The sequence below is a fragment of the Drosophila obscura genome, unplaced genomic scaffold (genome assembly GCF_018151105.1).
Source record: "Drosophila obscura isolate BZ-5 IFL unplaced genomic scaffold, ASM1815110v1 contig_200, whole genome shotgun sequence".
NCBI lineage: Eukaryota > Metazoa > Arthropoda > Insecta > Diptera > Drosophilidae > Drosophila > Drosophila obscura.
Window position 1 is genome coordinate 5,903,990 of NW_024542791.1, and position 12,380 is coordinate 5,916,369.

Here is a 12,380-nt window from a genome sequence, read left to right on the forward strand (position 1 = left end):
TCGGGCTGCCAAAGCTGTTAAGATGAATTCACTTTTTGTTCTTGCCCTGACCAATTTGTTCAGATGCAGGTTGGTTTAAATAAAAATTATTTATAATAAGGGCACAAGCTCAATTGCCCAGGGAATGGTTTCAAATTCATGTCAATGCATCATTAGTCATAATTTTTTTCCTTTTACAATCAAGAATTACTTTTCAATTCGGCGAAGAATTTTTTGCCGTTTTAAAAACGGAAAAGTCTTGCGTTTTACGAGTGCGGGAGCGACTGACTTTTCGTTTTGAAAAGTAAATCACTTTTTTTTGTGAAAGTGAAAACCGGAGCCTGCCTGATACAGGCGGTTAAAATCAGAGTCTGAAAAACATTGCACAAACAATTTATTATCAAAAATATTATTGTAAAATAAAGAATGTACATTAACTTACTGGTTAGGCAAGCCAGAATCGGTATCAGGTATCGTTTAAAAGGATTCCTCGACTTTCGCCTGGATATCCCTTCCGCGGAATTCAAATAGACCTAAATTAAAAGAGTTTTTGCACTGATGTTGATGAAAGCCCAAGACGACGTAAGTTTTATTATAGTAGTAGTTATTGTAACTTTTATTTAATGTTATTGGAATTGGCTTATGATTATGTGTATTTGTATGCGTGTAGTTTGTGATTTGTGTGGATTGATGGTAGTGTTTGTGAAGCTCGCGAAACTCTGGCACCGACTGACGCTGACCACTAACCATACAGTATATACTGTATACTGTATGGTTAGTGCCCTAGCGGAGGAGATGTAGAATCTAAATGGTACATGTACAATCTACATGTTAGATGTAGAATAGACATTGTAGATGAGATGTAGATAACAAATGTAGCAAAAAAATGTAAAATGTCAAATGTTTTTTTTTTTTTTTAATTCTAAATAATTATATGCTCAAAAATGTAAATGCTGACTGAGTACGGGTATAAGTAGAGTCGCGTCCCCAGAAGCGACTCACACGTTCCTTCTCGTTCCAACTAAAATTACTCTTAAACTCTTCCAATTACAGTTTATTATTTTGCCAACTACAATTGCTCCAAAACTCTGCTGCGCGTCGCTTCTGAATTTCACAATTCCACGAAATTGTCGAAAATTCTTTTGACGCTCCTTCTCTGTCGCTGTCCAACAATTGTCCATTAACACTCTTGACTTGGTTAATGCAATTTTGAGATTTATGACCCGAACTCCACTACAACACAACACAATTGACCACAATGACGACACTTTTTTTGGTGTTTTTATACACGTTTAATCAAAATTCAAATCCCGGTTGAGCCCCCAAATATGTGGCCCAGGGTTTTTGCACTGATGTGGATGAAAGCCCAAGACGACGTTAGTTTCTACTGTTGATGGTCTTGGGGCTGTGCCTTGTCGAAAATGCAAAAATATTTTTATGCAACCCACCCACCCTGGCCATTCTTCATTTATGTTACGGCAGGTCAGGTCCATAAGCTGAAACATAAAAACAAAAGCGAAACGAGTGTGAACGTTGCCCTACGTGAATGAAATTCAATAGCTTCCACCGATTGAGTAATATAGATTTTTATATTTGCTTGTTTATAATTGGGCTTGATTATGTATATATGTATGTATGTATGTATTTATGTATATATATTGTATATGTATATAGTGTTAAAGTGCATTCCCGAATAGGGGGAAGTCCCTGGATTCCAAAAATCACTATAGAACGTTTACATTCATATCTGCCATTGTTATTTCGCCGCGTAAATTGTACTTCATGAGCTAAAATCCATATGGTTAAACGAGTATTCTATGAGTCGCTATCAATTGTAGCTTACCTCCTTTTTATGATGGTTCGACACATCAAATGCCAGGACATAGGCCAGCTTGGTATATGCTGCCACAGAAGTCATATCCGAACCGGATAAAACGCCCACATCGTCAAGCACTGCTCCAGCATCGTAGATTGAGGCTACGGAGCCGGACAGGCACTGTGTGCAGTTGACGATGATAACTCCGCGATCAACAGCATTCCGTAGAAGATCAATTATTTCTTTCCTGTTTGAGGGTATATTACCACTACCATAGGACTCCAGGACAACGCCCTTAATAGGCTCCGCCAGAGCCGATTCAATCAAATCCAGTGACATATCCGGAGTTATTTTCAAGGTGGCCACATTCATCTCCAATACGCCTCCCACAGTGAGTAGCTTACCACTGGGTCTTGGGCGTATCAGGGAACTATTTATATTTATGACATTATTAAACGTGCCCAGCAGGGGAGCGTTGGGCGAGTCGAAAGCTTCCAAAGTGTTGCAATTGACCTTGACCGTTCGATTGCCACGAAGCAGCTTGTTGGCAAAGACGACGCACACTTCCGGTATATTATAGCAGCCAGCAATGATCAGTGACGAGACTAAGTTGATCCTGCCGTCGGTGCGTGTCTCGTAGATGGGTATCTGCGACCCAGTAACGACCACCGGTTTAGCCAAATTATCCAGCATAAATGACAGGGCAGAGGCAGTGTATGCCAGCGTATCGGTGCCGTGGAGTACAACAAACCCATCGAACAAATCGTACATCCTCTGTGCGTTAACAATTTCTGTGAGTTAAGGTTATTTCCTAATTATTTTTAATACTTACTTCAATGTCTTCGGCTATGCGCTTCCAATCGCTCCCAGCCATATTACTGGAGTCCAGCAATGGATCGTACTCCATGAGTTTGTAAAGAACCCGGCCTGACTCACCCTTTACTGGGGGCAGCGCAAAGAGATTCTCTTCCGCCGGGACCTGTAGACTGGCGACATGCAGGCTGGGTTCAGTCCGGAGAAACACTCCTAAAGCATTTTCCACTGTGTCCAATGCTAAAATATTTCCAATGATATCACTGAACTGGGGCTATTTGGATGTACTTACCACCTTGGTCGTTGGGCTTCATGCCAATGGTGCCACCAGTGTAGATGACAAGAACTTTTTTAAAAACTTTATAATCAGACATTTTTTCCCTTTTCTGAATTTACTCGACCGATGTCAACTAGGTGCAGTTCACAACTAAATGTGGTATGGATTTTGCATTTCTTTTAAACACTAATGCTATGAAAATATGTATGTATATTTTCAATAATTTTGTGCTTTCCCTTGAATTCGCTATCATTTTTGTTGTGTGCGCTTTCTTTGGACTCCGATAAGACCGTGTTATAGTCGTTGTTGTTATATTATCTCACTCCACAAAGAGTTTTTTTTTTTTGAGAATGAAAACCTATAGATCAGACTTTTTGGTCAAAACGAACGATTTATTCGGACCCCAAGCTTGCTTGCATTCAGTAGTTGTTCTATTTCATATTTTTCCTTTTACACTTGGAAACTTCTCTTACTTTGGGCGCCTTTTGGCCAGAACATTTGGATTTCTAATTTTGGCATCGTCGAGCAAGAAGCGTGCGATAGTATCTTGAACCCAAAACAAAAAACGGGGAAACTTAATTAACTTTCAATCGCTGTTGTTCTGGCTTACTTCATTATTTCCCACTTTAAAAGTCATTGCATAATGTGACTGGCTGAAAAAATATTTTTATTCGACAATTTTTTTTTTTTTTTTTTTTTTTCCGGCAATTAAAATATACTCGTATGTACATACATATTTACGTAGACATATATTTTATATATGTATGTATGACGTCTTCTTTTTTTAGGCTTTTTTGACCTTGCAATGCAGTGGAAGTTCGGAAATTAGAACCACATTGTTCTTGGGGAAATCTAATTTCTGAAAAGTTATAATTGCTGGACATTTTTTTTTTTGCGCAGGAAATGATAAAATGAAAAGAAAAAGTAGTAGTAATAACAAGCATCATTTCAACACAAAAAAGTTTTTCTTTATTTATATATAAATACATTGTATATATAATATATAACATTAAAATTCACGAAAAAACATTTTAGTTATTTTTAAATTTTTAATATTAGTTTTTTAATTTTCACTTTGACCTTCAGTCATCAACTAACAAAAATTTCTACAAGCGAATCAAATGACACATGCACCAAACCACTAAATTAGATTCGCTAAAGCTCTGGAAAATGTTCTACTAGATGAGTACATTTATTTTATTCACAGCGTTCATAAAATATTTTTTAATTTTGCCACCTCCTTCCGCCCTGAGGCCCAATGTAAATACACACAGAACAAACAAATAACAACTTTAAATTTTAAAGTTTAAAACAAAAATCGACCTAGAATAAAATAAATGTACACATCTAGTACAACATTTTCCAGAGCTTTAGCGAATCTAATTTTCAAGATAATATTAGTTTAGGAGATATGAGCAGAGATAACATCCTTTATTTTTATATATTGTATTTATTTCCCACACCCACCCACTCTGCCCATTCCTCATTTATGTTGCGGCAGGTCAGCTCAGGTCGCTACATCAGCCCTCAAAACAAAACGAAAAACCAATTCAAGCAGCCAAAAATTGTAGAGCCCACACACAAGCACAGTATGTGTGAATACATGGCACACACACATTTACGAAACTGAAATAAACTGAAATCTCAAGCAAAGTCGCTTCGGCTGCTAAAAATTATTCTATGCATACAATCATATATTTTGGAGTGTTACACGTACACATCACATGCATGCTTGCTGCCAGTCGGCTCGTGAGACGTCATGAGCCAAACGCGGCCATTCCCAGAGCCGAAGATCTGGGAACATACGCTGCAAACTCAGCTGCGCCCCTTTCGTTGTATGAACTGGCACATCTATTATACTCTATGGTTAGTGTACACACCGCGAATAACTCGGGGACTCCCATTTCAATTTTTTAGTCAACCGAAAAGGCAAAACTGCAGATAGTAAGCAAATTCTTCCAGAAAGAGAACCACAGGTTGTAATTTCAGTGTCGCCAATGCAATAAAAAGCATGATTCTAATTTCTGGATAGTTCTAATTTTTTGGGGTTATAATTTCCGAGCTTCCACTGTATTGTAAATTTAACAGAAGTTTCTAAATACATTGTACCTACTGTACTCTATATCCAAATGTATGTACATTTTATTTAACTATATAGTTACTAATAATGGGATTGTTTATGATTACTATATAATTCATTAAAATGATTATAATTTCATAATTCGAAGTGATTACTGACTGTTTCTGTAATTCCACTGTGCCCTTAGATAAAGCTGAGAACATTGATAAAGATTCACTTTTTCACTCAATGAGAAATAACATTTGTCGCGGCCTTATCTGCTAATGCAATAATCGACGTAAGCGATAGCAATACAAGAGTTGAAAAATAAGCCTATGATATGCTAATAAAAAATGTAATATTATTCAACCCCACAAAGTATATATGTAAATATTTTCTTGATCAGCATCAAAAGCCGAGTCTCTGTCTGTCTGTCTGTCCCAGAGACTACAAGAGCTAGAGCAACCAAATTATGTTTCCAGAATGTAATGTGATATCACACTGTTACACTGTTTCGCCCCGCCCCCTTCGGCGGAGAAAATGTATAATCTACATTGTAGATGACAGATGTAGCAAAAAAAATGTAAACTGATAAAATATTTATGTATGTATGTATACTGACTGAGTACGGGATTCGTACTTATAAAAAAGTATATATCTAGAGTCTGTACCAGCAGTGCTTATGATTATGCCGGTGATCTCATTGTTGGCCAAAAGAAGCAGGCGTGCAGAATTATGCAGAATTTATGCTGTATAATTTGGCTAAACCGGTGGTCGTTACTGGGTCGCAGATACCCATCAACGAGACACGCACCGACGGCAGGATCAACTTAGTCTCGTCACTGATCATTGCTGGCTGCTATAATATACCGGAAGTGTGCGTCGTCTTTGCCAACAAGCTGCTTCGTGGCAATCGAACGGTCAAGGTCAATTGCAACACTCCGGAAGCTTTCGACTCGCCCAACGCTCCCCTGCTGGGCACGTTTAATAATGTCATAAATATAAATAGTTCCCTGATACGCCCAAGACCCAGTGGTAAGCAACTCACTGTGGGAGGCGTATTGGAGATGAATGTGGCCACCTTGAAAATAACTCCGGATATGTCACTGGATTTGATTCGATCGGCTCTGGCGGAGCCAATTAAGGGCGTTGTCCTGGAGTCCTATGGTAGTGGTAATATACCATCAAACAGGATCGAAATAATTGATCTTCTACGGAAAGCTGTTGATCGCGGAGTTATTATCGTCAACTGCACACAGTGCCTGTCCGGCTCCGTAGCCTCAATCTACGATGCTGGAGCAGTGCTTGACGATGTGGGCGTTTTATCCGGTTCGGATATGACTTCTGTGGCAGCATATACCAAGCTGGCCTATGTCCTGGCATTTGATGTGTCGAACCATCATAAAAAGGAGGTAAGCTACAATTGATAGCGACTCATAGAATACTCGTTTAACCATATGGATTTTAGCTCATGAAGTACAATTTACGCGGCGAAATAACAATGGCAGATATGAATGTACACGTTCTATAGTGATTTTTGGAATCCAGGGACTTCCCCCTATTCGGGAATGCACTTAAACACTATATACATATATATGTACATAATCAAGCCCAATTATAAACAAGCAAATATAAAAATCTGTATTACTCAATCGGTGGGAGCTATTGTATTATATTTCATTCACGTAGGGCAACGTTCACACTCGTTTCGCTTTTGTTTTGTAACGAACCATGGTTCTAGCCGTCACAAACGGCGGAGTGTCAGCGCATCCACGCTAGTCGGTAACAATAATCAAACTGATATACACACAGCCAACAAAAGAGGCCAAGAACACAAGACACTGCACTAGGCAGTCACAAACGCAAAACACCACAGTACGCAGTCCACCAGCGCACCACAGTACTGAATAAACCAAGAACAACCAAAACCAAACTCTCGCGTCATCATTTCTCCGTTGCCTACTGCATTTCAAGCCAGCCCGACACCTGAAGTCACCTGCGATCTACAAATTTTCTTGTAGCGGCCCCTGGACAGACTGAAGCATACCTCAGCCTGAGAAAGGACCTCACAGTTTTTATGTTTCAACTTATGGACCTGACCTGCCGTAACATAAATGAAGAATGGCCAGGGTGGGTGGGTTGCGGTTAAATATTTTTGCATTTTCGACTAGGCACAGCCCCAAGACCATCAACAGTAGACGACGAAGGCAGCAGCTGGCAGTGGCACGGATGCGGATTCGTTTATTTGTTTTAATCTATCTATCGATGAGGTGCACTTTAGCTTACCTTGTAATTTTGCTTTAAGACGTAACGCACTCGGCTTTCAAAATCCAACTTATTTAATGAACTTCTCACTAACTTTGACGCTAAGATCCAGAAACACCTAATAAAATAAAAAGCAATAAAAGCTGTCCAGTGCCCCCTCTCTTCTATCTTTCTGTTCAATGGAATTTTCAAAATTAGATAGACTATATTCGAAATTTTGGAGTGTAGGCATGGTGTTGTCTGTATTCTGTATTTTCGACTACAGACAACCTAGGTTCTGCTGTCACCAATGCGAGACTAAAGCTTGTGCTGGAAGCGGTCCTTATTCACGGAATGTATGTCCGGATGCTGGCGGTCATGTCAGACCATTGTAGGTCGAACCATTTCGCATTGGACTTTGCGGCCGTCATCTGGGATATTAAATATTTAAGGGACCGGATGGTCCGATACAATACCTTAGACGACGCCTAATTAATGTATTAATATATGATGATTATTTTCTATCTGAATGCTACTTGTTAAAGGTGGTGCCTGTGTTTTTCACCTGTAGGTACCGTTTTGAAAAAGCATGTCCTTAGTGTGACTTTTTTTCAACATCTGACTGTTATAAAGTTGTTGCGGACTCTTTAATTTTTAAGTTAGTTAAAAGTTTTAAATTTGTATAATATTATTTTTTTTATTCTTATTTCTTGAATGAGATTGATTTGAACAATTTTGTGTTCATTTTGACGAAGGTTATGCTTTCCACGTACTAAAAATAAACATGACCATCTAGGGGTTAATATTATTAACTTAATAACACGCTCTTTTCTTATCCCTTTGCCCAGGGTGGCGGCACAAAATATGAATTTATTATTAGATTTAAAAAAATGTTGCTACTATTTTGGTTTTGTTATTAGTTTATAGAAAACAAATAAACTAATTGGAAAAAATTTAGTTTGGGTTGTAAAAAGTCGTTTTTTTATTTTTCATATTTTTCTTTTGATAATTTTCGATATATTTTTTCGATACTTTTGTGCGATAATCTCAACGAATTCGGCGGAAATTTACCTTGATTTTCTAAATTATATAAAATAATAACATAGCTTTGCAATCGAATTTCGAAATCTTTAACCCCAGATCCCAATTATACAAATTTAAAATTGTTCACCAACGTAAAAAAGAAATAAAATAAATAATTTTTTTCCTTCATGAATAAAGAATGAAATACAGTATATTCTGTAAAATTAGAACCACTTTGTATCTAGGGTGATTCTAATTTCATAAAAGTTATAGTTTCTGTCAGAAACTTTCTGAACATATTTTTTTGCACAAAAAATGATTAAACAGCCGGAGAAATAGTTACGCAAAACATAATTAATTTAACACATTAAAATTCATAGAAACATTTTAGTTCTTTTTGAATTATTTTATATTTAAGAAGCGTATCAAATGACTTATGCTTATGACCGAAATGTGGAACCCACAAATAACTCGGGCATTCCCATTTAATTTTTACTTCAACCGAAAAGGCAAAACTGCGTAGGTAATACAAAAAATCTTCCAGAAATTGGAACCAACGGATATAATTTCAGAGTCGCCAATGCATTAAATTGGAATCTTCTAATATCTGGACAGTTCTAATTTGTGAGATTTTACTGTATATATTTAAAATTTCCTGCGCAAATTCAATTTGTTTTTTTATTGAGAGTTGAACTATAAAATAAAAACCTTTAACATAAAAAAAAAACTTTTTATAAAAAAAAAAAAATTTTGTGCTCACCATAAAGATGGTTTGTATGAATGGGAAAAAAATCGCACAAAATCAAGCGTTTTACAATTTATTTTTAAAATAAGTATGTACAGTAAGTATTTAAAATATAAAGGGACTCTTGCTCATTAAATGACTTCGAGCAGTGAGAACATTTATATGGTCCATCAGCTCTGTGCGTAAGGGCGTGTGAGTGAAGATTGGAGGAAAGATGACTTAGGGCACAGCTCACACTTATACGGTCGCTCTCCAGTATGAGTATGGATATGTTCCTTGAGATAGTATTTATCTGCAAAGGATTTTTCGCAGTAAGAGCATTTGTAGGGTCGTTCAATCGTGTGCGTACGGCTGTGATTCCGTAGAGATGCTTGCAAGCTAAGTATCTTTGGGCACTCGGGTCATTTAAAGGGTCGTTTACCCGTGTGCGTACGGGCGTGAACTTTAAGACAGTATATTGTTGTGAATGACTTTGGGCAATCGCTGCATTTGTAGGGTCGCTCACCAGTGTGCGTCCGGATGTGAAGCTTTAGAGTTCCTGGCAGGCTAAATGATTTTGAGCATTGGGAGCATTGGTAGGGTCTTGCATCTTGTGGCGAATGACTTTGTGCAGTCGGTGCATTTGTATGGTCGCTCACCAGTGTGCGTGCGAATGTGAAGCTTTCGAGATCCTAGCTGGCTAAATGATTTTGAGCAGTGAGAGCATTGGTAGGGTCGTTCACCCGTGTGCGTACGGATGTGGCTTTCAAGATAGAATTTGTGTGAGAAGGTTTTAGAGCAGTAAGAGCATAGGTAAGATTTTTCTTTTTCTTTTTGAAGATGGGAGCTTTGAGGGTTGTCCGCGTGAATTCGCGTGTGATTTTTAAATGATTTTTTTTGCTTAAATTACTTCGAGCAGAGGGAACATTGGAAAGATCGCTCGGCGGTATGCTCACGGATATGATACCGAAAAGATGTGATGTCGGGAAAAGTCTTTGGACACTGAGAACACTTAAAGGTTCGTTCCCTCGTGTGAGTACGCATGTGCTTTCTGAGTTCGTTTTTCTGTTTATATGTCTTCGAGCAAGGAGTACATTTATGTGGTCGCTCCGTCGAGTGAGTCCGGATGTGTCTACTGTGTTGGTATTTAGTTTGAAACGATTTTGGACAGTCTGGGCATTTGTGGGGTCGTTCTAGATGATCCGCTTTATCGGTATCATTTTTATTTATCGTTGCATCGGATTTTAAATGGTTTGACTGCTCACTTCCACTATCCGACGGTTTCCAATCAATGTCTTCCATATTATCACAGATGTCTTCTTCTCTATCCTCCTCCATTCGTGCGAAAAAGAGTTTGTGGCTCTGCTCGCAGGATTTCTTCAGATTGAATGCACTCACTGCATCCTCCAGGCAGGGCGGACATATGTTTTCTGGTAGTGAATCCCCTCGCCTAACCACATATCCTGTGCAGTCCGATATCATGTCAGCAATGCAGGTGTCCCATTCTTGTGTCTCATCAAAAATGTTTGTGTATGCTGTGGGCGTTCCCATGCAAACCCTGCACAATTCCTCCATTGTCCTGTGATTAAATTAATCTTTATAAATATTACACATTTGAAATGAGTGGAATCAAACCCAACACCAGCAAAATTTCTTAGTTTAAAATTTTGTTTGTTTGCTTGAATATTGGGATGTGAAACAAGCGATAAAAGTGTGTGGCTTGCTTCATGCGATAGCCATCGATATTTCGATAGCGCTAAGCTAACTTAAATGAGAAAATAAAATAACAACGCCAGGAAGATAATTTTACACAAACTTTAGTAACAACAAAAAATAGCAGATACAAAAATACTATAATCCAATTCTCATTCGTCCAATTTCCAGCCGTCTTGGTTGCTTTCCTCGTCATCAAGTAAACAAATCAGCTATGTGCAGTACACAATATCTTGCGTCTGCCAGTGTAAGCGACTACATCAGTACTGCATAAAATATGAAACTATCGCTGCTATCGGTAGTCGTATTGATTGGTTCCCCATCTCTGTCTGATTCACTTGAAATATTGAAAGCAGAGCTGCACTAAAGCTGCGGAAATATTAGTTAATACTTTGCATTTAACAAACAAACAAATCTCGCCGAGCTCTGGTGATGTCACAGCTGCGCTCCAAAGTTATCAGCCTCTACAAGCACGTAAGTTCGCTGCAGCAACCGCCCATGCCGGCCACGTGCATTCCGCCGCATTCCAATGGGAAAACAGCGCAGCGCAGCACCCCCCACCCCGCCTAAAAAAACATTGCGTAAACACTATTTTTCTTCCAGTTGCAATACCTGGGACGTGAGTACCCTGGACCAAATGGGCCTCAAAAGTTCCGCAAGCAAATCCATGACGCATTCATAAATCACAAGGATGAGAGCGATCCCAAGAAGATTGTGGCTCTGTTGGCGCAAGGACGCTACCTAGCCAAAGAAGTTGAGGCACTCTATTCTTTGAAGAAGTATCGGACTTTGAAGAAGTATAGCTACAATGAATAGATATGCGAGACTACGTTGGCGGTGTTTAAGGTTATGCGGATGTTGAAATTCAAGGACTGTCGAGAAGAGAGAGAGAGGGATATGATATGCCTTTTGCTTTCAATAATATACACACACGCACACCCATAAATAATGCATATTCTTTTGCCAAAGCAAAGCGACGCAACTCCTAACACACCGCACACCCTATAAAATGTTTGCACACTCCCATATACCCTACACAAAAACTATTAATTCATAATTTCGAATGTCTTGTCAATGTCTAACTTAAAGTTTGTGATTGATGCAAAAACCCAACAAAAAACAAAAAAAGCGAAAAACGGACGTAGCGAATAAAAGAAGCAGTCATTGAATAACCAAAAACCAAAATAATTGTATTGCGACCTTGAACTGGCGGCGCTCTTTTGTAGAGGGCGGGGAAGAAGGCCGGTCGCGCATGTGATGTCGTTATTGATGTACCCTCTGCAGGGGTTAATGCGTTCTTTGCAACAATGAAGAGACTGGGCTTCATAAGATACATATATATATATATATTCTATTGTATCTAGATCCCAATAACTGTAGAAAATGGCATATTGACATGTTTCTTTATAGCTTTGCCAAACTGAATACAATTCAAATGATCATAATATATAGCCATAGCCGTAGAAGCGATCCATATGTAAAGGGTATCAAAAGCTTCGGCTTAGCTGCTACCTTTCGTGTTGATGATATGTCGCCCGGATAAAAATACACACGAAATAATAACACGAATGCGTTTGGGCGCCATCTCCGTTTCTCTTATTGACAATATTGCGTATTTAAATTCATCAGACGGTGGCTGATCATGGGGTCGCCTTCAAGGCGATAAACAACTTCCGACGCCATCGGGTTGATTGAGCTTTAATTTTACGCTGATGAAAACAAAAAAGCTTGC

The 12,380-nt window shown here is 38.6% G+C and overlaps 4 protein-coding genes across 6 annotated transcripts; 2 read left to right on the top strand and 2 right to left on the bottom strand.

The window, feature by feature from the left end:
• Positions 1–1,659: 1,659 nt before the first annotated feature.
• Positions 1,660–3,025, bottom strand: LOC111073348 (L-asparaginase-like). Its single transcript, XM_022365622.2, has 4 exons — positions 2,901–3,025; positions 2,628–2,848; positions 1,823–2,569; positions 1,660–1,766 (listed from the first exon to the last, which is right to left on the bottom strand). The coding sequence occupies exons 1-4, from the start codon at positions 2,980–2,982 to the stop codon at positions 1,704–1,706; spliced, it is 1,113 nt and encodes a 370-aa protein (XP_022221314.2). The 5' UTR covers positions 2,983–3,025; the 3' UTR covers positions 1,660–1,703.
• Positions 3,026–5,690: 2,665 nt separating this feature from the next.
• LOC111073349 (L-asparaginase-like) lies at positions 5,691–6,540 on the top strand. The gene is made up of 2 exons (XM_022365623.2): positions 5,691–6,356; positions 6,413–6,540. The coding sequence occupies exons 1-2, from the start codon at positions 5,691–5,693 to the stop codon at positions 6,473–6,475; spliced, it is 729 nt and encodes a 242-aa protein (XP_022221315.2). The 3' UTR covers positions 6,476–6,540.
• A 2,461-nt stretch (positions 6,541–9,001) lies between these two features.
• LOC111073379 (zinc finger protein 791-like) lies at positions 9,002–10,531 on the bottom strand. 3 transcript variants are annotated; one of them, XR_005968010.1, is made up of 3 exons: positions 9,595–10,297; positions 9,462–9,494; positions 9,002–9,398 (listed from the first exon to the last, which is right to left on the bottom strand). XR_005968010.1 is itself a non-coding variant. In XM_022365675.2 (3 exons), exons 1-3 carry the CDS (start codon positions 10,508–10,510, stop codon positions 9,358–9,360), a joined length of 384 nt encoding a protein of 127 aa, XP_022221367.2. In that variant the 5' UTR covers positions 10,511–10,531; the 3' UTR covers positions 9,016–9,357. The 3 variants fall into 3 exon arrangements, 2 of the variants coding, with proteins under 2 accessions (XP_022221367.2, XP_022221366.2); XM_022365675.2 differs by having other exon boundaries at positions 9,016–9,398; positions 10,201–10,531; XM_022365674.2 differs by having other exon boundaries at positions 9,017–9,494; positions 10,201–10,531.
• Positions 10,532–10,971: 440 nt separating this feature from the next.
• Positions 10,972–11,832, top strand: LOC111073385 (electron transfer flavoprotein regulatory factor 1). Its single transcript, XM_022365682.2, has 2 exons — positions 10,972–11,122; positions 11,252–11,832. Exons 1-2 carry the CDS (start codon positions 11,081–11,083, stop codon positions 11,462–11,464), a joined length of 255 nt encoding a protein of 84 aa, XP_022221374.1. The 5' UTR covers positions 10,972–11,080; the 3' UTR covers positions 11,465–11,832.
• The last annotated feature ends 548 nt before the right edge of the window (positions 11,833–12,380 follow it).